The sequence below is a fragment of the Scyliorhinus torazame genome, chromosome 22 (assembly GCF_047496885.1).
Source record: "Scyliorhinus torazame isolate Kashiwa2021f chromosome 22, sScyTor2.1, whole genome shotgun sequence".
Classification (NCBI taxonomy): Eukaryota; Metazoa; Chordata; class Chondrichthyes; order Carcharhiniformes; family Scyliorhinidae; genus Scyliorhinus; species Scyliorhinus torazame.
The window spans coordinates 108,750,739-108,770,957 of record NC_092728.1 but is presented as its reverse complement, the minus strand read 5'-3'; the positions used below and the strand labels follow the sequence as shown (position 1 = coordinate 108,770,957).

Below are 20,219 nucleotides of genomic sequence, written 5' to 3'. Positions count from 1 at the left end.
GTCAGTGTGTGTGCGACCCGTACCCCAGTGAGTGTCAGAGTGTGTGCGACTCTTACCCCAGTGAGAGTCAGTTTGTGTGGGACCCGTATCCCAGTGAGAGTCAGTATGTGTGGGACCCGTACCCCAGTGAGTGTCAGAGTGTGTGCGACCCTTACCCCAGTGAGAGTCAGTTTGTGTGGGACCCGTATCCCAGTGAGAGTCAGTATGTGTGGGACCCGTACCCCAGTGAGAGTCAGTGTGTGTGGGACCCCTACCCCAGTGAGAGTCAGTGTGTGTGGGACCCGTACCCCAGTGAGAGTCAGTGTGTGTGGGACCCGTACCCCAGTGAGAGTCAGTGTGTGTGGGACCCGGACCCCAGTGAGATTCAGTGTGTGTGGAACCCGTACCCCAGTGAGACTCAGTGTGTGTGGAACCTGTACCCCAGTGAGAGTCAGTGTGTGTGGGACCCGTACCCCAGTGAGAGTCAGTGTGTGTGGAACCCGTACCCCAGTGAGAGTCAGTGTGTGTGGGACCCGTACCCCAGTGAGAGTCAGTGTGTGTGGGACCGACACCCCAGTGAGAGTCAGTGTGTGTGGAACCCGTACCCCAGTGAGAGTCAGTGTGTGTGGAACCCGTACCCCAGTGAGAGTCAGTGTGTGTGAGACCCGTACCCCAGTGAGAGTCAGTGTGTGTGGGACCCATACCCCATTGAGAGTCAGTGTGTGTGTGGGACCCGTACCCCAGTGAGAGTCAGTGTGTGTGGGACCCGTACCCCAGTGAGAGTCAGTGTGTGTGGGACCCGTACCCCAGTGAGAGTCAGTGTGTGTGGGACCCGTACCCCAGTGAGAGTCAGTGTGTGTGGGACCCGTACCACAGTGAGAGTCAGTGTGTGTGGAACCCGTACCCCAGTGAGAGTTTGTGTGTGGAACCCGTACCCCAGTGAGAGTTTGTGTGTGGGACCCGTACCCCAGTGAGAGTCAGTGTGTGTGGGACCCGTACCCCAGTGAGAGTCAGTGTGTGTGGAACCCGTACCCCAGTGAGAGTCAGTGTGTGTGGGACCCGTACCCCAGTGAGAGTCAGTGTGTGTGGGACCCGTACCCCAGTGAGAGTCAGTGTGTGTGGGACCCGTACCCCAGTGAGAGCCGGTGAGGGTGGAACCCGTACCCCAGTGAGAGTCAGTGTGTGTGGAACCCGTACCCCAGTGAGAGTCAGTGTGTGTGGGACCCGTACCCCAGTGAGAGTCAGTGTGTGTGGGACCCGTACCCCAGTGAGAGCCGGTGAGGGCGGAACCCGTACCCCAGTGAGAGTCAGTGTGTGTGGAACCCGTACCCCAGTGAGAGTCAGTGTGTGTGGAACCCGTACCCCAGTGAGAGTCAGTTTGTGTGGGACCCGTACCCCAGTGAGAGCCGGTGAGGGTGGAACCCATACCCCAGTGAGAGTCAGTGTGTGTTGGACCCGTACCCCAGTGAGAGTCAGTGTGTGTGGGACCCGTACCCCAGTGAGAGTCAGTGTGTGTGGGACCCGTACCCCAGTGAGAGTCAGTGTGTGTGGGACCCATACCCCAGTGAGAGTCAGTGTGTGTGGAACCCGTACCCCAGTGAGAGTCAGTGTGTGTGGGACCCGTACCCCAGTGAGAGTCAGTGTGTGTGGGACCCGTACCCCAGTGAGAGTCAGTGTGTGTGGGACCCGTACCCCAGTGAGAGTCAGTGTGTGTGGGACCCGTACCCCAGTGAGAGTCAGTGTGTGTGGGACCCATACCCCAGTGAGAGTCAGTGTGTGTGGGACCCATACCCCAGTGAGAGTCAGTGTGTGTGGGACCCGTACCCCAGTGAGAGTCAGTGTGTGTGGGACCCGTACCCCAGTGAGAGCCGGTGAGGGTGGAACCCGTACCCCAGTGAGAGTCAGTGTGTGTGGGACCCGTACCCCAGTGAGAGTCAGTGTGTGTGGGACCCGTACCCCAGTGAGAGTCAGTGTGTGTGGGACCCGTACCCCAGTGAGAGTCAGTGTGTGTGGGACCCGTACCCCAGTGAGAGCCGGTGAGGGTGGAACCCATATGAAAGGAATCAGCATCAGAACTGACAAGGAAAAAACCAAGAAAACATGTTTTGCATTGGGAGATTTTGCCATTTGGCCTTACCATGGAGGGCACCGTGCAATATTACAGGGGTCCAGCCTATCAGGAGGTTTTGCTGATGGCAAACAGTACTGCTGTTTTACTGCTTCCTCTGAGCCACGTTCAGTACATTCATAATGGACCCTCACAGTTCCTGCAAACACATCAGACACAGTAACCTTAGTCACGCAGATCAACAGGGCTGGCAATCAAGTGGCAATTGCAGAGAATGACCCGTAGCCTGCTGAATAGTCAGTGAATACATAACTTGCACAGCAAGTCACCCTTTCTCAGCTGAACAGTGACTATTCAAGAATCGAAAATATTGGACACTCTCAGTAGGTCTGGAGCAGCTGTGTAGAGAAACCCGGCCGGTGAGCCTTACATCAGTGGTCGGGAAATAATCTTTCAGTCAAGGTTTACTCCCACTTGGAAATAAGTAGACGTATTTGCGAGAAGCAACATGGTTTTGTGAAGGGGAGGTCGTGTCTCATTCACTTGATAGTGTTTTCGAGGAAGAGCCGAAGGTGATTGATGAGGGTAGGGTGGTGGATTTTGTCTGCATGGACTTCAGTAAGGCCTTTGACAAGGTCCCTCATGGCAGACTGGTACAGAAGGTGAAGTCACACGGGATCAGAGGTGAGCTGGTAAGATGGATACAGAACTGTCTCGGTCATAGAAGTGGAGCTGCCGGCGTTGGACTGGGGTGGGCACAGTAAGAAGTTTTACAACACCAGGTTAAAGTCCAACAGGTTTGTTTCAATGTCACTAGCTTTCGGAGCGCTGCTCCTTCCTCAGGTGAATGAAGAGGTATGTTCCAAAAACATATATATATAGACAGATTGAAAGATGCCAGACAATTCTTGGAATACGAGCATTAGCAGGTGATTAAATCGGTCATAGAAGACAGAGGGTAGCAGTGGAAGGATGCTTTTCTGAATGGAGGGCTGTGGTGTTCCGCAGGGATCAGTGCTGGGACCTTTGCTGTTTGTAATATATATATAAATGATTTGGAGGAAAATGTAACTGGTCTGATTAGTAAATTTGCAGATGACACAAAGGTTGGTGGAATTGCGGATAGCGATGAGGATTGTCAGAGGATACAATAGGATATAGATTGGTTGGAGACTTGGGCGGAGAGATGGCAGATGGAGTTTAATCCGGACAAATGTGAGGTAATGCATTTTGGAAGGTTTAATATAGATGGGAAATATACAGTAAATGGCAGAACCTTTAAGAATATTGATAGGCTGAGGGATCTGGGTGTACAGATGCACAGATCACTGAAAGTGGCAACGCAGGTGGGGAAGGTAGTCAAGAAGGCATACGGCATGCTTGCCGTCATTGGCCGGGGCATTGAGTATAAGAATAGGCAAGTCATGTTGCAGCTGTATAGAACCTTAGTTAGGCCACACTTGGAGTATAGTGTTCAATTCTGGTCGCCACACTACCAGAAGGATGTGGAGGCTTTAGAGAGGGTGCAGAAGAGATTTACCAGAATGTTGCCTGGTATGGAGAACATTAGCTATGACGAGCGGTTGAATAAACTCGGTTTGTTCTCACTGGAACAACAGAGGTTGAGGGGCGACCTGATAGAGGTCTACAAAATGATGAGGGGCAGTCAGAGACTAGTGTTGACGCCAACACAGAATCCGTGGACTTTCACAACAGAAAAACTGGCGGCACCCCTGGTCCGATTCCGTTACTGTGGAGGGGTTCGCACCGGCGCCACGTGGAACACCATCAATTCCAATGAGAAGCGGTGCGGGATTGGCCGTGTCCATGATTGACACTCGGGAGGCTGAGAAGCTGCAGCCTCACATACACATTACACTCCCCACACACACTCATCCCAGCCGCACACACACATCACACTCCCCACACACACTCATCCCAGCCGCACACACACATTACACTCCCCACACACACTCATCTCAGCCACACACACACATTACACTCCCCACACACACTCATCCCAGCCGCACACACACATTACACTCCCCACACACACTCATCCCAGCCGCACACACATTACCCTCCCCACACACACTCATCCCAGCCGCACACACATTACACTCCCCACACACACTCATCCCAGCCACACACACACATTACACTCCCCACACACCCTCATCCCAGCCGCACACACACATTACACTCCCCACACACACTCATCCCAGCCGCACACACACATTACACGCCCCACACACACTCATCCCAGCCGCACACACATTACACTCCCCACACACACTCATCCCAGCCGCGCACACATTACACTCCCCACACACACTCATCCCAGCCGCACATACACATTACACTCCCCACACACACTCATCCAAGCCGCACACACATTACACTCCCCACACACACTCATCCCAGCCGCACACACATTACACTCCCCACACACACTCATCCCAGCCACACACACACATTACACTCCCCACACACCCTCATCCCAGCCGCACACACACATTACACTCCCCACACACACTCACCCCAGCCAACAAGGTGGCACTGGTTGTGCTGGAGCGCGCCCATACCGCTGACGGGTCGGCTGGGGCCAGAAGGCACGCAGTGGGGGGGGTGTGCCTGGGGGGACACCTAAACGACCCGTGGCCCTGAGTTCACAGTGGGCTGTTAGCAGCGTGCGCAGCTGCAGGGCTGCCTTGCCGGCCACGGCAATGGTGTTCCATGCCCGTCCACCCCACAGTCCACCTCCTGGCCACCCCCCACTACTGCCCCCGGCCCTGGCAGAAGCCCCCCCTGGCTATCGGCACAACTGTCAGGAAACTATGGGATGTTGAGCACTCCCCCCCCCCTCTCCCTGAGCAGCCACCACGCCGGTTTCATGATTTATAAAAGCGCTCGGGATCCTCGCCGTCAGGAACTCGGCCTATCGGAGGCGGAGACTCGTGGAGGCCCCCGGAGAATACCGGGTCGGGCCCGCTAATGACATGCAAACGGTGATTACTGTACACGGTTCCGGAACGCATTGATTCCGCTGTAGAGATGCTGGAGTATTGCGATATGGCGTCAAATCGGCGTCTGCTGCGGTTTTGGCATCGGAACCGATTCTCCGCCCAATCATCTTTCCCAATTTCAGCGTCGGCAGGAGAATCCCGCCCAGAAGCTTATTCCCAGGGTGAAGACTGAACTACTAGGGGGCATAGGTTTAAGGTGAGAGGGGCAAGGTTTAGAGTAGATGTACGAGGCAAGTTTTTTACGCAGAGGGTAGTGGGTGCCTGGAACTCGCTGCCGGAGGAGGTGGTGGAAGCAGGGACGATAGGGACATTTAAGGGGCATCTTGACAAATACATGAATAGGATGGGAATAGAGGGATACGGACCCAGGAAGGGTCGGGGGTTTTAGTTCAGACGGGCAGCACGGTCAGTGCAGGCTTGGAGGGCCGAAGGGCCTCTTCCTACGCTGTAATTTTCTTTGTTCCTTGTAAAACCGAGCTAACATTTCAAGTCTTTGTCAAAGCTGCACAGTGACTTTATACAGATACCGAATGAATGATCCTTATGATTCTGAGTAAAGAATAATAATGGGCCTGGCTAATGTATGAATCCACAGAACTCTGGTTGATAGGATTCCTCACCTGCCCCGCAGCTCGCTGAACAGCTTTCAGTAACTTGGGTCCAAATGTATGAATCCTCCTTCTTCGGAATATACAGACTGTAAGTGATGTTAGGATTTACAATATTTCCGTACTGCTTCCCGTACTTACGGTACACCTGGGATTACAAGTTTTAAAAAAACGACAGTTTTACAAATGCTTGGGCAACAGAAATATCTCCGCTCACTGGTGCATTAAAATGTAATTGCTTTGGAATTTGAAAACTGAAGTATACCACTTCCAAAATGCAGCACTCCCTCAGTACTGACCCTCTGACAGTGCGGCATTCCCTCAGTACTGACCCTCTGACAGTGCGGCACTCCCTCAGCACTGACCCTCTGACAGTGCTGCACTCCCTCAGTACTGACCCTCTGACAGTGCGGAACTCCCTCAGTACTGACCCTCTGACAGTGCAGCACTCCCTCAGTACTGACCCTCTGACAGTGCAGCACTCCCTCAGTACTGACCCTCTGACAGTGCAGCACTCTCTCAGTACTGACCCTCTGACAGTGCGGCACTCCCTCAATACTGACCCTCTGACAGTGCGGCACTCCCTCAGTACTGACCCTCTGACAGTGCTGCACTCCCTCAGTACTGACTCTCTGACAGTGCGGCACTCCCTCAGTACTGACCCTCTGACAGTGCGGCACTCCCTCAGTACTGACCCTGTGACAGTGCGGCACTCCCTCAGTACTGACCCTCTGACAGTGCAGCACTCCCTCAGTACTGACCCTCTGACAGTGCAGCACTCCCTCAGTACTGACCCTCTGACAGTGCGGCACTCCCTCAGTACTGACCCTCTGACACTGCGGTACTCTCTCAGTTCTGACACTGCGGCACTCCCTCAGTACTGACCCTCTGACACTGCGGCACTCCCTCAGTACTGACCCTCTGACAGTGCGGCACTCCCTCAATACTGACCCTCTGACAGTGCGGCACTCCCTCAGTACTGACCCTCTGACAGTGCTGCACTCCCTCAGTACTGACTCTCTGACAGTGCGGCACTCCCTCAGTACTGACCCTCTGACAGTGCGGCACTCCCTCAGTACTGACCCTCTGACAGTGCGGCACTCCCTCAGTACTGACCCTCTGACAGTGCAGCACTCCCTCAGTACTGACCCTCTGACAGTGCAGCACTCCCTCAGTACTGACCCTCTGACAGTGCGGCACTCCCTCAGTACTAACCCTCTGACACTGCGGCACTCCCTCAGTACTGACCCTCTGACAGTGCAGCACTCCCTCAGTACTGACCCTCTGACAATGCAGCACTCCCTCAGTACTGACCCTCTGACACTGCGGTACTCTCTCAGTTCTGACACTGCGGCACTCCCTCAGTACTGACCCTCTGACAGTGCGGCACTCCCTCAGTACTGACCCTCTGACAGTGCAGCACTCCCTCAGTACTGACCGTCTGACAGTGCGGCGCTCCCTCAGTACTGACCCTCTGCTATGTTCTGTGTAATTAGCCTTTTGCCAAAAATTGCATTTCACATTAGTGAATGATTTTCCTTTCTCTAACACCCACCTGTATTTCAATGGCGTCGCTTGTGGGTCCGTCAATGACAATCTCCTCCTTTTCTGGCAATTTCTGTTGGGTCAGGTACAGACGGTACACAATCCTGATGTCCTCCAGGCTGCTCGGATATGACACATTGAGTGATATCTTCTGAGCTCCGGCAACCACATAGTGCCCTTTAACCTTTACCGCTGTAACAACCACCACAACAACTTGTATTTATAAAGCATCTTTAATGAGCGAAGGGATTTCTCAGGAAGAATAATCAGGCACCAAATTTGACATGAACTGGGATGGGGTGGGTCTCCAGTAGCTTTGTGGTCATGTTACTGGAGAGGTAATACACAGGCCTGGACTGATGACCCAGAAGTGAAAGAGTTCAAATCCCACCCTAGCAGTTTTAATCATATGGATCTTGAATTAAAGAAAAAAAGATCTGTAAAAACAATCTAGTTCTCTGAGGTTATCGAGGGAAGGAAATCTGCCGTCCTTACCTGGTCTGGCCTCCACCTGACTCCAGACCCACAGCAATGTGCTTGATTCTTAGATGCCCTCTGAAATGGACGAGCCATCATTGGATTCATAAACCAAAGGGAAAATGCTGGAAAATCTCAGCAGGTCTGGCAGCATCTGTAGGGAGAGAAAAGAGCGAATGTTTCGGGTCCAGATGACCCTTTGAGTCCAGATGACAAAGGGACACCTGGACTCGAAACATTAGCTCTTTTCTCTCCCTACAGATGCTGCCAGACCTGCTGATCCCAGTCGGGGAACACTTCAGCAGTCAAGGGCATTCAGCCTCTGATCTCCGGGTGTTCGTTCTCCAAGGCGGCCTTCAGGACGCGCGACAACGCAGAATCGCCGAGCAGAAACTTATAGCCAAGTTCCGCACACATGAGTACAGCCTCAACCGGGACCTTGGATTCATGACGCATTACATTCACCCCCCACCATCTGGCCTGGGCTTGCGAAATCCTACCAACTGTCCTGGCTTGAGACAATTCACACCTCTTTAACCTGGGGTTACCCCTATCTCTGGATCTGTAAAGACTTAATTGCCTGCAAAGACCCCCATTCAAAGCATTGTCGTGCATCTTTGACTCTGTCTATATATATGTTTCTGGAACCTACCTCTTCATTCACCCGAGGAAGGAGCAGTGCTCCGAAAGCTAGTGATTCAAAACAAACCTGTTGGACTTTAACCTGGTGTTGTAAGACTTCTTACTGAAATAAATACTGGCCTTGCCAGCGACACACACTTTCTGTGAATGAATTTAGAAAAATGCACATGAGGAGACATTAGACCAGTGGAAAAGAACTTGTCAAGGAAGTAGGTTTTCAGGGAGGCTAGTGGGGGAGAGAGCTGAAGAGGCTTAAGGATATATTCCAGGGTTTAGCATCCAGGCAATCAAAGGCGGGGGGGGGGGGGGGGGGGGATTCAGGGATGTGCAAGAGATCAGAATTGGCAGAGTGCAGAGGTCTCGGAGGGGTGTGGGATCGTGGGGGCTGGAGGTAGTGAGGGATGAGTCTTAGCCACTCGATTCCTGACCAATGGAGTGACTGCGATTTTAAATTGCAGATATCAAGGATCCTGTTCGAAGCCAGCAGTACCTCTGCTGAGAATATTGTATTCCATGATGATACCTCCTCGGTTGCCCAGACACTCTCGGTACACTCTGCAGGTCATTGCTGAGAGAGCTGGGCCTTTAGTCTGTTTGTGGTCTCCATATTATTAACAAGATACGTAGACACTGAACAAGGTGCACAAAAGATTAACAAGGATGATATTAGAACTGAGAGATTGCACTTAGCAGAAAAGACTGAACAGATTTTTTCTTTAGCCTTACATAGAGTGAGGGCATCGCTGGCTGGGCCCATCCCGAAAAGCCCTTGAGCTGAGTGGTTTGCTTTGTCATTCCAGACAGCATTTCAGAGTCAACCACATTGCTGTGGGTCTGGAGTCACATGTAGGCCAGACCGGGTAAGAACGGCAGATGGGCTTTTACAACAATCGACAATGGTTTAATTACAGATTTTTATTGAATTCAAATTTCACCATCTGCAATGGCGGGATTGGAACACGCATTACGCTGGTTATCTGGATTATTAGTCCAGTGTCAATACCACTACACACTGCCTCTCCTTGGAGATCGTTTCACTGCCAAAGTCCAAAATATGGGGCCATCAATACAAGATTGTCATTAATAAATGCAATATGGAATTTAGGATAAATTCAGTTGTGAAAATGGGGAACTCGCTCCCACAAGGAATGGTTGAGCTGAATAGCAATGGTATAGTCGAGGGGAAAATAGAAGGATTATAGGATGTAATAAATCAGGATGTGAGGAGGGTCGTGTGGCGTACAAGCGCAGGAATTGACCAGATTGGCCGAATGGCCTGTTCTGTAATTTGATGTAAATTCTATGAATGTTAAGCGCATTCTTTTAACGTTACCCGGGGCACAATAGAATGGCCTCGTCGCGCCTGACATGGTGACGTGATGAGGCCGTTTACCTCTCGCAAGATTTGCAACACTCGAAGTGTCACGAGATGTCGCGATCTGGACCTCGCCCTCACTGGGCGAGATCCAGATGAACATATTTAAGTGAGCCATTAGACTCATTTCAATATGTCTGCGCCCGATTCTCCCGAGGCCTGGCAACTAATGTCCGCGCCCTGGAAGTCCATGCCATGGCGCCGTTTGGCACTGGTCCATACAAACATGGACCAGGCGTAACGGCACCTGGGGGAGTGTCCCAGGCCATTGGAGGCCCCCGGTGGTCGGGCTGTGGACAGGGTGGTACCCTGGCACCCTCACTGGCAGCTGGGCACCTTGGCACTGCCACCCAGACACCCTGACTGTGCCACCCTTGCATTGCCAGAGTGACTGGCTGGCACTGCCAGGCTGGCATGGGCACTGCTCTGATGCCAGGCTGCAGTGCCCAGGTGCCGGTGTGCCATATTTTCCATGCTAGAGATCAGGCCGAGCTGGTGGGGGTGGGGGCGGGGGGGGGTGCCCTGCCTTTAAGAGGGGGGGTTAGGGAGAGCTCGAGGACTCCTTAAGAGGTAAGTTGGAGCAGTAGGCGGGGGGGGGGGGGGGGGGGGGGGGGTTTGGAGGCCACAGTGGGGTGTCCGAGGGGGTTCGAGAAATCGGGGAAATAACAATGAGTTGGTCGGGCAGCACGGTGGCGCAGTGGTTAGCACTGCTGCCTCACGGCGCCGAGGTCCCAGGTTCGATCCCGGCTCTGGGTCACTGTCCGTGCGGAGTTTGCAACATTCTCCCCGTGTCTGCGTGGGTTTCGCCCCCACAACCCAAAGATGTGCAGGGTAGGTGGATTGGCCACGCTAAATTGCCCCTTAGTTGGAAAAAATGAATTGGGTATTCTGAATTTTTTTTAAAAAATGAGCTGGTGAGTGCAGGAAGTGAAGTACGTGCAGCCTTGATAGTGCGTTCCCAACCAAGGCCAGAAAAATAACCAACAGAGTCCCGTTTGATTGCGAGTCGTTCGTGGCACTGCTGGCGCTGAGAAAGACCCCGTTATACATGCCCGAAACGGGACTGTTCTTTGCGCATTAAATCGTGCCCGTAAATTCAGTGATATATTCTATAAATGCTATGACATTCTAAGTAATTTAAGTAAATTTAAGTAATTTAAGATCTAATTCAAGAGCGGACTATGTGGTCAATGGAAGGGTCCTGGGGAAATTGATGTACAGAGAGATCTGGGAGTTCAGGTCCATTGTACCCTGAAGGTGGCAACGCAGGTCGATAGAGTGGTCAAGAAGGCATACAGCATGCTTGCCTTCATCGGACGGAGTATTGAGTACAAGAGTCGGCAGGTCATGTTACAGTTGTATGGGACTTTGGTTAGGCCACATTTGGAATACTGCGTGCAGTTCTGGTCGCCACATTACCAGAAGGATGTGGCTGCATTAGAGAGGGTGCAGAGGAGGTTCACCAGGATGTTGCCTGGTATGGAGCGTGCTAGCTATGAAGAAAGGTTGAGTAGGTTAGGATTGTTTTCGTTGGAAAGACGGAGGTTGAGGGGGGACCTGATTGAGGTCTACAAAATTATGAGAGGTATGGACAGGGTGGGTAGCAAGAAGCTTTTTCCAAGAGTGGGGGTGTCAATTTCAAGGGGTCACGATTTGAAGGTGAGAGGGGGAAAGTTTAAGGGAGATATGCGTGGAAAGCTTTTTATGCAGAGGGTGGTGGGTGCCTGGAACGCTTTGCCAGCGGAGGTGGTAGAGGCGGGCACGATAGCATCATTTAAGATGCATCTAGACAGATATATGAACGGGCGGGGAACAGAGGGAAGTAGATCCTTGGAAAATAGAAGACAGGTTTAGATAAAGGATCTGGATCGGCGCAGGCTGGGAGGGCCGAAGGGCCTGTTCCTGTGCTGTAATTTTCTTTGTTCTTTGTTCTAAATAAGATGTAAATGTTATATAATTCTATTTATAACCTCTTGATTGTCCTTTATTCCACTCCCACTCGACTGATGGTCATGAACATTCCTCTGGGTCTGGGGTCTCACTGATTTTGCTCCTTTTCATACCTGTGAAGGTGACTCAACGTCTTCCTGATGTCTTACCTAGATGGGAAAACACTGCCTGGTTGTTGGAGATTCGGACGTTGGTGGACTGTGGCGGGACTGTGAGAAAGGTTACATACTCTGTAATTCAAAAGGGAAAGATTGTCAGTTATTTTTGCACACTCACTGCAGTGGGCAGAAGGCTGCCATGGACATGTCTTGTGAGGCTGCAGTCTCCACCTAAACATATTCCACCCTGTTCCAGTGGCTCTCCTGAACCCTGGTACCATCCTGCAATGCGGGATTTTGCCCGTCTGCCTGATTTCTGGGCAGGGTGATTACAGGACCTGGAGCTGATGATCGGGGAACATTTCCTGACTGAATTCTGCAGGAAGATCGTGCCCTACGCATCCCAAAATTCCGATATCTAAGTTTGGCAGTACCTGTCCCCTTCACCTCTCCAGAATTTGCTGACTCGCCACTGGGTCTTGATTCCACTGTCCAAAGGCCATCTCCTGATATTTCATTCAGACCCCAGTCCACATCCTTGTGTGAGTCGAGACAGAGGGTGGAATTTTCCAGTCTTTCACGCTGGTGGGATGTTCCAGTCCCGCCGATGTAAACAGAGGTTTCAAGGCTCACCGACCCTGGTGGGTTGGTCTGGAAAGTTCCGGCCAGAGAGTGGGGAGGCAATTTAATGATGGAGTAAACTAGGCTCTATCCTCTGGAGTTTCGAAGAATAAAATCCGTAGCAGTCTTGACAGGGGTAGATCTGAGATGGCGTTTGCCTGTTGGAGTGTCTAAGACATTGTCCCAGGATACGAGGTCGGCCATTTTGGATGGAGACAAATATTTTTGCTCAGAAAATTGCAAAACATTTAAAGTTTTTACCTGATAGAAATCAGATTTAGTGGTTAGCTATAGATGAGGTAGATAGGGGGTTTAAATAAGAAATCATTAGGTGTAATTGACTGAATCATATTAACCATGAGAGTACGAGACGCTGACTAACTGGGAATTAATCAGATAAGACTTAAAATGTTCATATTGCAAGTGTTCGAGGCTGTCAAGAATCCAAGGCCAGTGACAAAAGATTTCATTGTAGGCAGATGCCTTCCCAGGCCAGGACAGATCCATTTCCATGGTAACAGTCAGTCAGGGTCATAATGACTTTTCCAAAACGGTGTTAATCTAATTAATGTTAGAGGCATAATTGGCAAGCCAGGGTATGGAAAATTACAAAATCACACCCAAATCATTTATCTTTAAATTCACGGAGAGACAGTTCGGCCGAATTGAGTGAATTGCAAATTAGTTAAAGCCAATCACAGCTGTAAAGAGGGCGACACTTTAAGATAGTAATCTCCTTAAAAGGTCAGTTGTCGGGATCAGAAAATTCATTCTGGAATCAATCTATCACTTTTTGAAACCTATGTCTTGCTGCTGCTTTTGCTATCGCCAGTTTCCTTCTGCTTAAATCACTCGGTAATTTTGTACTGTGCATCTTGATTTGAAGAAATTACCGAGAAATATAATTGTATTTTGAATCAAACTACTGTATTTGCTAAAGACAATCAATCTGACTGGCTTGCTGCCGGGCTAGTTGTAACTTTCTCTTAATTTTGTACTGAAATTGAGTTTACCAGTAGACACTAAAAAGCTGACAAATAAAGTTTCAAATAACTTTGCCAAAAAGTACAGTCTGGAATCTCTGTTATTTGGGGACTAAGAAGGGATAACGTATAACCAGGGTTCCGAATAGACACAGAGATCCAACAATTGGCGAGCCAGCCAGCCAATTAATATCATTACCCCAGAGGAGTCTGAGTGCTTAGTCATTGAGGACATGGAAGACATGGGTCGATAGATGTTTGGGCCCTAAGGGAATCAGAGGTTGTGGGAAATGGGCTGATAACAGGCTCGAGGAGCTAAAGAGATCTTACAATTCCATGCCCGGCTGTCATTATGAGCACAGGTTGTACAGAGCAGCTTGTTTTTTTGTATTACTTTATCAGAGTTACAAAGCCAGAGCTCAGAGTGTGGGCGGGGCAAACCCCTAATCCAGCTCCTTGCCTGCTCTAAAAACCAATTCAAATTGAATCCAATTCATGGTCCCCACAAGAGAGACATCCCCGATCCAGGCATTACACCTGACCTCACGCTCATCTTAGCCAAATTTCCCTTTGAGAATAGAAGATTTGGAAGTGATCTAATTGAGGTGTTTAAGATAATTAAAGGATTTGATGAGGTTGATAGTTCCTCTGGTGATGGGAGTCCAGAACAAGGGGGCAGAACCTTAAAATTAGAGTCAAGCGGTTCAGAGGTGATGTCAGAAAACAATTCTTCACACAAAGGGAAGTAGAAAATTGGAACTCTCCCGTTAAAAACTGGAGTTGACTGAAAATTTCAAAATTGGGCTGATAAACTTTGTTAGACAAGGGTATTAGGGCATGGAAATGGAGTTCAGTTACAGATCATCCATAGTCAAGGTGGCACAGTGGCACAGTGGATAGCACTGATGCCTCACGGCGCCGAGGTCCCAGGTTCGATCCCAGCCCCAGGTCACTGTCCGTGTGGAGTTTGCACATTCTCTCCGTGTCTGCATGGGTCTCACCCCCACAACCCAAAGATGTGCAGGGTAGGTGGATTGGCTACGCTAAATTGTCCCTTAATTGGTAAAAAAATATTTGCGTAGTCTGAATTTATTTAAAAAAAAAAGAAACTGTACACTCCACAGCTGAATAGCCTTTGCGACTCCTGGTCTGAATTTGGACATTTGGCCCAGGATTTGGTGCAAGGTTTCAGAGTGCGACCTTTGTCGGTGGAACCCATATCCTGGGAAAGAAACAGACTACCAATCAGCAGTTTGCGACCAGCTCCCTGAGCCGGTCTCGTTGGTTGTGATTACCTCTGGCAGTGCCCTCGGTGAAGGAGCTAACTAGCCTCCTGCAGCTGGAGTTATTGCCACCACATACCCGACAGTTGTCCATCATCTGGCCAGAGTCCAGCTTCCCATCACAGCCAAATATCTACAACAAGAGCATTTACGTTAGAATCAGTAACACAGTGAATGAAACCATAGTGCACCATTAGAAAGTAGTGAATGAGGGACAGAGTGAGAAGGGTGTAAAAAAGAGGGTGCGAGAGTCCCTGGGTACGGACAGTGAGAGATACCGGGCGCGATTCTCCGCTCCCGCGCCTAAGTGCCCACGCCGTCGTGAACGGCGTCGAGGTTCACGATGGCGCGAAACGGCCCCGATCTCGACCGATTCAGGGCCCGAAAATGGGCTGGGATCGGGGCCGCGAGAAACCTGGGGGGGGCGTGTCGCTAAAGCAGCGTTGTCAGCGCGTGCCAGGCATTGGCACCGCATAAAAGCGGCGCTGCGTCATCCGCCACCTAACTGCCGTCACCCGTGCATGCGCGGGTTGGCCGGCGCCAGCGGGCCAGACCTCTTTTGAGTCCAACCCCGGTGAAAGAACCCCCATCGCCCGACCACAGGCCCCCCCCCCCCCCCCAGTGTTCCCGCGCTGTTCCCGTCGGCAGCGACCAGGTGTGGATGGCGCCGGCGGGAAGCCGTCGTTTTGGGCAGGCCGCTCGGCCCATCCGGGCCGGAGAATAGCGGGTGTAGTGGAGAATCGCCATTTTGGGTGTCCCGGGCGATTCTCCGGCCTGCGCCGCGCTGAACTCGACGGGGTCGTTCTCGCCGCTTGGGTGCATCGCGGGAGGGCGTCGGACCGGCGTCGCGGGGAAAAATGGCGCGCCAGGCGATTCTCCAACCGGCGCGGGAGCGGAGAATCGCGCCCACTGAGTGAGGAATATAGAGCGACAGAGAGTGAAAGATGGTGAGATTGAGCTAAAGGCCTTTGTCCAGTGTTTAGGGTCTCACAGCAGTGGTGTGGGATTGGCTGATATATTTACCCTGCAACGTCCCATAACACACAACCTGTAGGATGATGTTGCTGCTGAGTCACTCATCTCACACCTGGTCCCATCCACAAAACTCTCAGCCCGGCTCATCATGAAACTCTTCTCCTCCACTTGGCACATGTGCTGACACAGCATATCATCTGGGAATCGGCAAAGAGGACAGGACCATTAAACAGGGAACAGTTCAATCAATGTGTGGAGATTGGAACATAGAACATAGAACATTACAGCGCAGTACAGGCCCTTCGGCCCTCGATGTTGCGCCGACCTGTGAAACCACTCTAAAGCCCATCTACACTATTCCCTTATCGTCCATATGTCTATCCAATGACCATTTGAATGCCCTTAGTGTTGGCGAGTCCACTACTGTTGCAGGCAGGGCATTCCACGCCCTTATTACTCTCGGAGTAAGGAACCTACCTCTGACATCTGTCTTATATCTATCTCCCCTCAATTTAAAGCTGTGTCCCCTCATGCTCGACATCACCATCCGAGGAAAAAGGCTATCACTGTCCACCCTATCTAATCCTCTGATCATCTTGTATGCCTCAATTAAGTCACCTCTAAACCTTCTTCTCTCTAACGAAAACAGCCTCATGTCCCTCAGCCTTTCCTCATAAGAGCTTCCCTCCATACCAGGCAACATTTTGGTAAATCTCCTCTGCACCCTTTCCAATGCTTCCACATCCTTCCTATAATGCGGCGACCAGAATTGCACGCAATACTCCAAATGCGGCCGCACCAGAGTTTAGTACAGCTGCAACATGACCTCATGGCTCCGAAACTCAGTCCCTCTACCAATAAAAGCTAACACACCGTACGCCTTCTTAACAACCCTCTCAACCTGGGTGGCAACTTTCAGGATCTATGTACATGGACACCGAGATCTCTCTGCTCATCCACACTGCCAAGAATCTTACCATTAGCCCAGTACTCTGTCTTCCTGTTATTCCTTCCAAAATGAATCACCTCACACTTTTCTGCATTAAACTCCATTTGCCACCTCTCAACCCAGCGCTGCAGCTTATCTCTGTCCCTCTGTAACTTGTAACATCCTTCCGCACTGTCCACAACTCCACCGACTTTAGTGTCATCTGCAAATTTACTCACCCATCCTTCTACGCCCTCCTCCAGGTCATTTATAAAAATGACAAACAGCAGTGGCCCCAAAACAGATCCTTGTGGGACACCATTAGTAACTGGACTCCAGTCTGAACATTTCCCATCAACCACCACACTTTGTCTTCTTCCAGCTAGCCAATTTCTGATCCAAACTGCTAAATCACCCTGAATCCCATGCCTCCGTATTTTCTGCAGTAGCCTACCGTGGGGAACCTTATCAAATGCTTTACTGAAATCCATATACACCACATCAACTGCTTTACCCTCATCCACCTGTTTGGTCACCTTCTCAAAGAACTCTATAAGGTTTGTGAGGCACGGCCTACCCTTCACAAAACTGTGCTGACTATCTCTAATCAAATTATTCCTTTCCAGATGATTTTTTTGACAAGGAGGAGAAATATTTTTACTCAGCGAATTATGATCTGGAATGAAATGTAGAAAAAGTGGTTGAAGCAGATTAATTGGTAACTTATTTTAAAAGGGAATCTGATATAGGATATTGTTATAACCCCTGCGAGGACCATGAGGAAACCATTGTCGATCTCCCCGTAAGACCCGGGAATTACGAGCTTCCAGATAGGGGGCAGAAGCCACCCAGCTGGGGCTCGTTAGAAACTGACATAAAAGCTGGCCCAAAACAGGGCCTGGTGTGGTTAGTTCATCCAGCAAGGCCTGAAGAGGGAGCGAGTCACTGCCACAAGCAGAATATTGTGCATAGTTGAATAAACCTTTGCTCCACTACCGCTGGCTTTCTCAAGTTGCTGAAGAGGCATGTTCAGGGCTGTGGGGGGAAAGCGGTAAAGAAGAGACAATAGTCCGAATGGCTTTGTATAAGAAGGATACCTTCTGAACAAATATCTAACATTGATGTCACAAAGATTCACTAATGCTTTACCTTTTGCGTACCCAAGGGCAGGCAGCCACTTGTAGTAAACTGGAACATTGCGGTGTTGGTATAGAGGCTGAGAGTTGGTGTTTGAGCATTGCGTTGCCATGAAACCGAACTGAGTAGCCTGGCAAGGCTGTAAAAAGAAGGGGAGGGGTAAAACGGCAGGTAACAGAAAAAATACCTGGAGCAACAGTCGCACAATAATTGTTTAGGCAGTTTTGAAAGCCACCCATGATAGCAGCAAACACTCCCAGGACAGGTACAGCACAGGGTTAGTTGCAGAGTAAAGCTCCCTCTACACTGTCCCCATCAAACACTCCCAGGACAGGTACAGCACGGGGTTAGATACAGAGTAAAGCTCATTCTACACTGTCCCCATCAAACACTCCCAGGACAGGTACAGCACGGGGTTAGATACAGAGTAAAGCTCCCTCTACACTGTCCCCATCAAACACTCCCAGGACAGGTACAGCACGGGGTTAGATACAGAGTAAAGCTCATTCTACACTGTCCCCATCAAACACTCCCAGGACAGGTACAGCACGGGGTTAGATACAGAGTAAAGCTCCCTCTACACTGTCCCCATCAAACACTCCCAGGACAGGTACAGCACGGGGTTAGATACAGAGTAAAGCTCCCTCTACACTGTCCCCATCAAACACTCCCAGGACAGGTACAGCACAGGGTTAGTTACAGAGTAAAGCTCCCTCTACACTGTCCCCATCAAACACTCCCAGGACAGGTACAGCACAGGGTTAGTTTTGTGAGGGCCACGAAGAATCCAGCACGAGTTTAAAGGATACAAAGAAATAACATTTGTTTACAATAACATATATATACAACAGCGGCCGCAACTTCGCTTGCTGCTCACTCATTCCTGCTGGTTCCAAACTGGTCAGCTTTATTTATACAGGGATTCTGCTAATGATTTCTCCGCCCCCCTCATTGGGGAAGCTCATACTCCCACAGGATTGCGGGATTGTCATTAGTCCCCAGCCAATGGTAAGCAGGCAGGTTATAACAGTTAGATACAGAGTAAAGCTCCCTCTACACTGTCTCCATCAAACACTCCCAGGGCAGGTACAGCACGGGGTTAGATACAGAGTAAAGCTCCCTCTACACTTTCCCCATCAAACACTCCCAGGACAGGTACAGCACGGGGTTAGATACAGAGTAAAGCTCCCTCTACACTGTCCCATAAAGCACTCCCAGGACAGGTACAGCACGGGGTTAGATACAGAGTAAAGCTCCCTCTACACTGTCCCCATCAAACACTCCCAGGACAGGTACAGCACGGGGTTAGATACAGAGTAAAGCTCCCTCTACACTGTCCCATCAAACACTCCCAGGACAGGTACAGCACGGGGTTAGATACAGAGTAAAGCTCCCTCTACACTGTCCCCATCATACACTCCCAGGACAGGTACAGCATGGGGTTAGATACAGGGTAAAGCTCCCTCTACACTGTCCCCATCAAACACTCCCAGGACAGGTACAGCACGGGGTTAGATACAGAGTAAAGCTCCCTCTACACCGTCCGCATCAAACACTCCCAGGACAGGCACAGCACAGGGTTAGATACAGGGTAAAGCTCCCTCTACACTGTCCCCATCAAACACTCCCAGGACAGGTACAGCACGGGGTTAGATACAGAGTAAAACTCCCTCTACACTGTTCCCATCAAACACTCCCAGGACAGGTACAGCACGGGGTTAGATACAGAGTAAAGCTCCCTCTACACTGTTCCCATCAAACACTCCCAGGACAGGTACAGCACGGGGTTAGATACAGAGTAAAGCTCCCTCTACACTGTCCCCATCAAACACTCCCAGGACAGGTACAGCACGGGGGTTGACATACTTCAACCCCACCTGTCCATCTGCTCACAATCCCGCTTCTCCAGAGACAGATGGAATTGCTGTTTGGCCCCATTTTCAGCCTCCACATCAATCCATTCCTCGGGACTTATTCCTCAACTTGATTTCCATTGTGGGAGAAAATAACTCCCCTGACTTCTCATTTTACCCCCTATTAGAACCTCATCATGGAGACAAGCATTGCTCAATCTGCTTTGTTCATTCCTTTCGGATTTCAATTAAATCCCTTTGAACTTTCCGTTCAAGAATATTAAACCATTCACAACTTTCTAAACTATTCCTCACAAGTTACATTCACCCTCCTGTCCCTCTCTCCTTCCCAATAACCTTGTCCAATGTCTGACTAAATGCCCCTTTAATGTAGTGTTCCCAACAACCTGTGCTTGATTAATGCCTCAACACACACTCCGGATGCTGAATTGGCTCGAGACTGTGTTTAGTGATGACTGTCACGGCAGCTCTTACCTGTGTGTTGCACATCTCTGCCTCCAGATCTGCTCCCTCACACTTACGCCCACCGAAAGCAGGTCTGGAAAAATTGAAGCACTTCATGAATCACACAGAGACCAGTCTCCTTTACATCAACAACTTGCATTCATATAGCACCGTTACTGGAGTAAAACATGCCAGATTGCTTTTTA

The 20,219-nt window shown here is 50.4% G+C and overlaps 1 protein-coding gene across 1 annotated transcript in view; it reads right to left on the bottom strand.

Moving 5' to 3' along the window:
• adamts13 (ADAM metallopeptidase with thrombospondin type 1 motif, 13) overlaps positions 1-20,219 on the bottom strand; it is a 124,809-nt gene that overhangs the window by 63,771 nt on the left and 40,819 nt on the right. Inside the window, exons 13-20 of the mRNA XM_072488911.1 lie at positions 20,044-20,107; positions 17,708-17,834; positions 15,679-15,827; positions 14,668-14,788; positions 11,820-11,900; positions 7,237-7,418; positions 5,694-5,829; positions 2,117-2,246 (exon numbers count right to left, since the gene is read on the bottom strand). Of these exons, the coding sequence (XP_072345012.1) occupies positions 2,117-2,246; positions 5,694-5,829; positions 7,237-7,418; positions 11,820-11,900; positions 14,668-14,788; positions 15,679-15,827; positions 17,708-17,834; positions 20,044-20,107 (990 nt within the window). The remainder of the gene's footprint in view (positions 1-2,116; positions 2,247-5,693; positions 5,830-7,236; positions 7,419-11,819; positions 11,901-14,667; positions 14,789-15,678; positions 15,828-17,707; positions 17,835-20,043; positions 20,108-20,219) is intronic.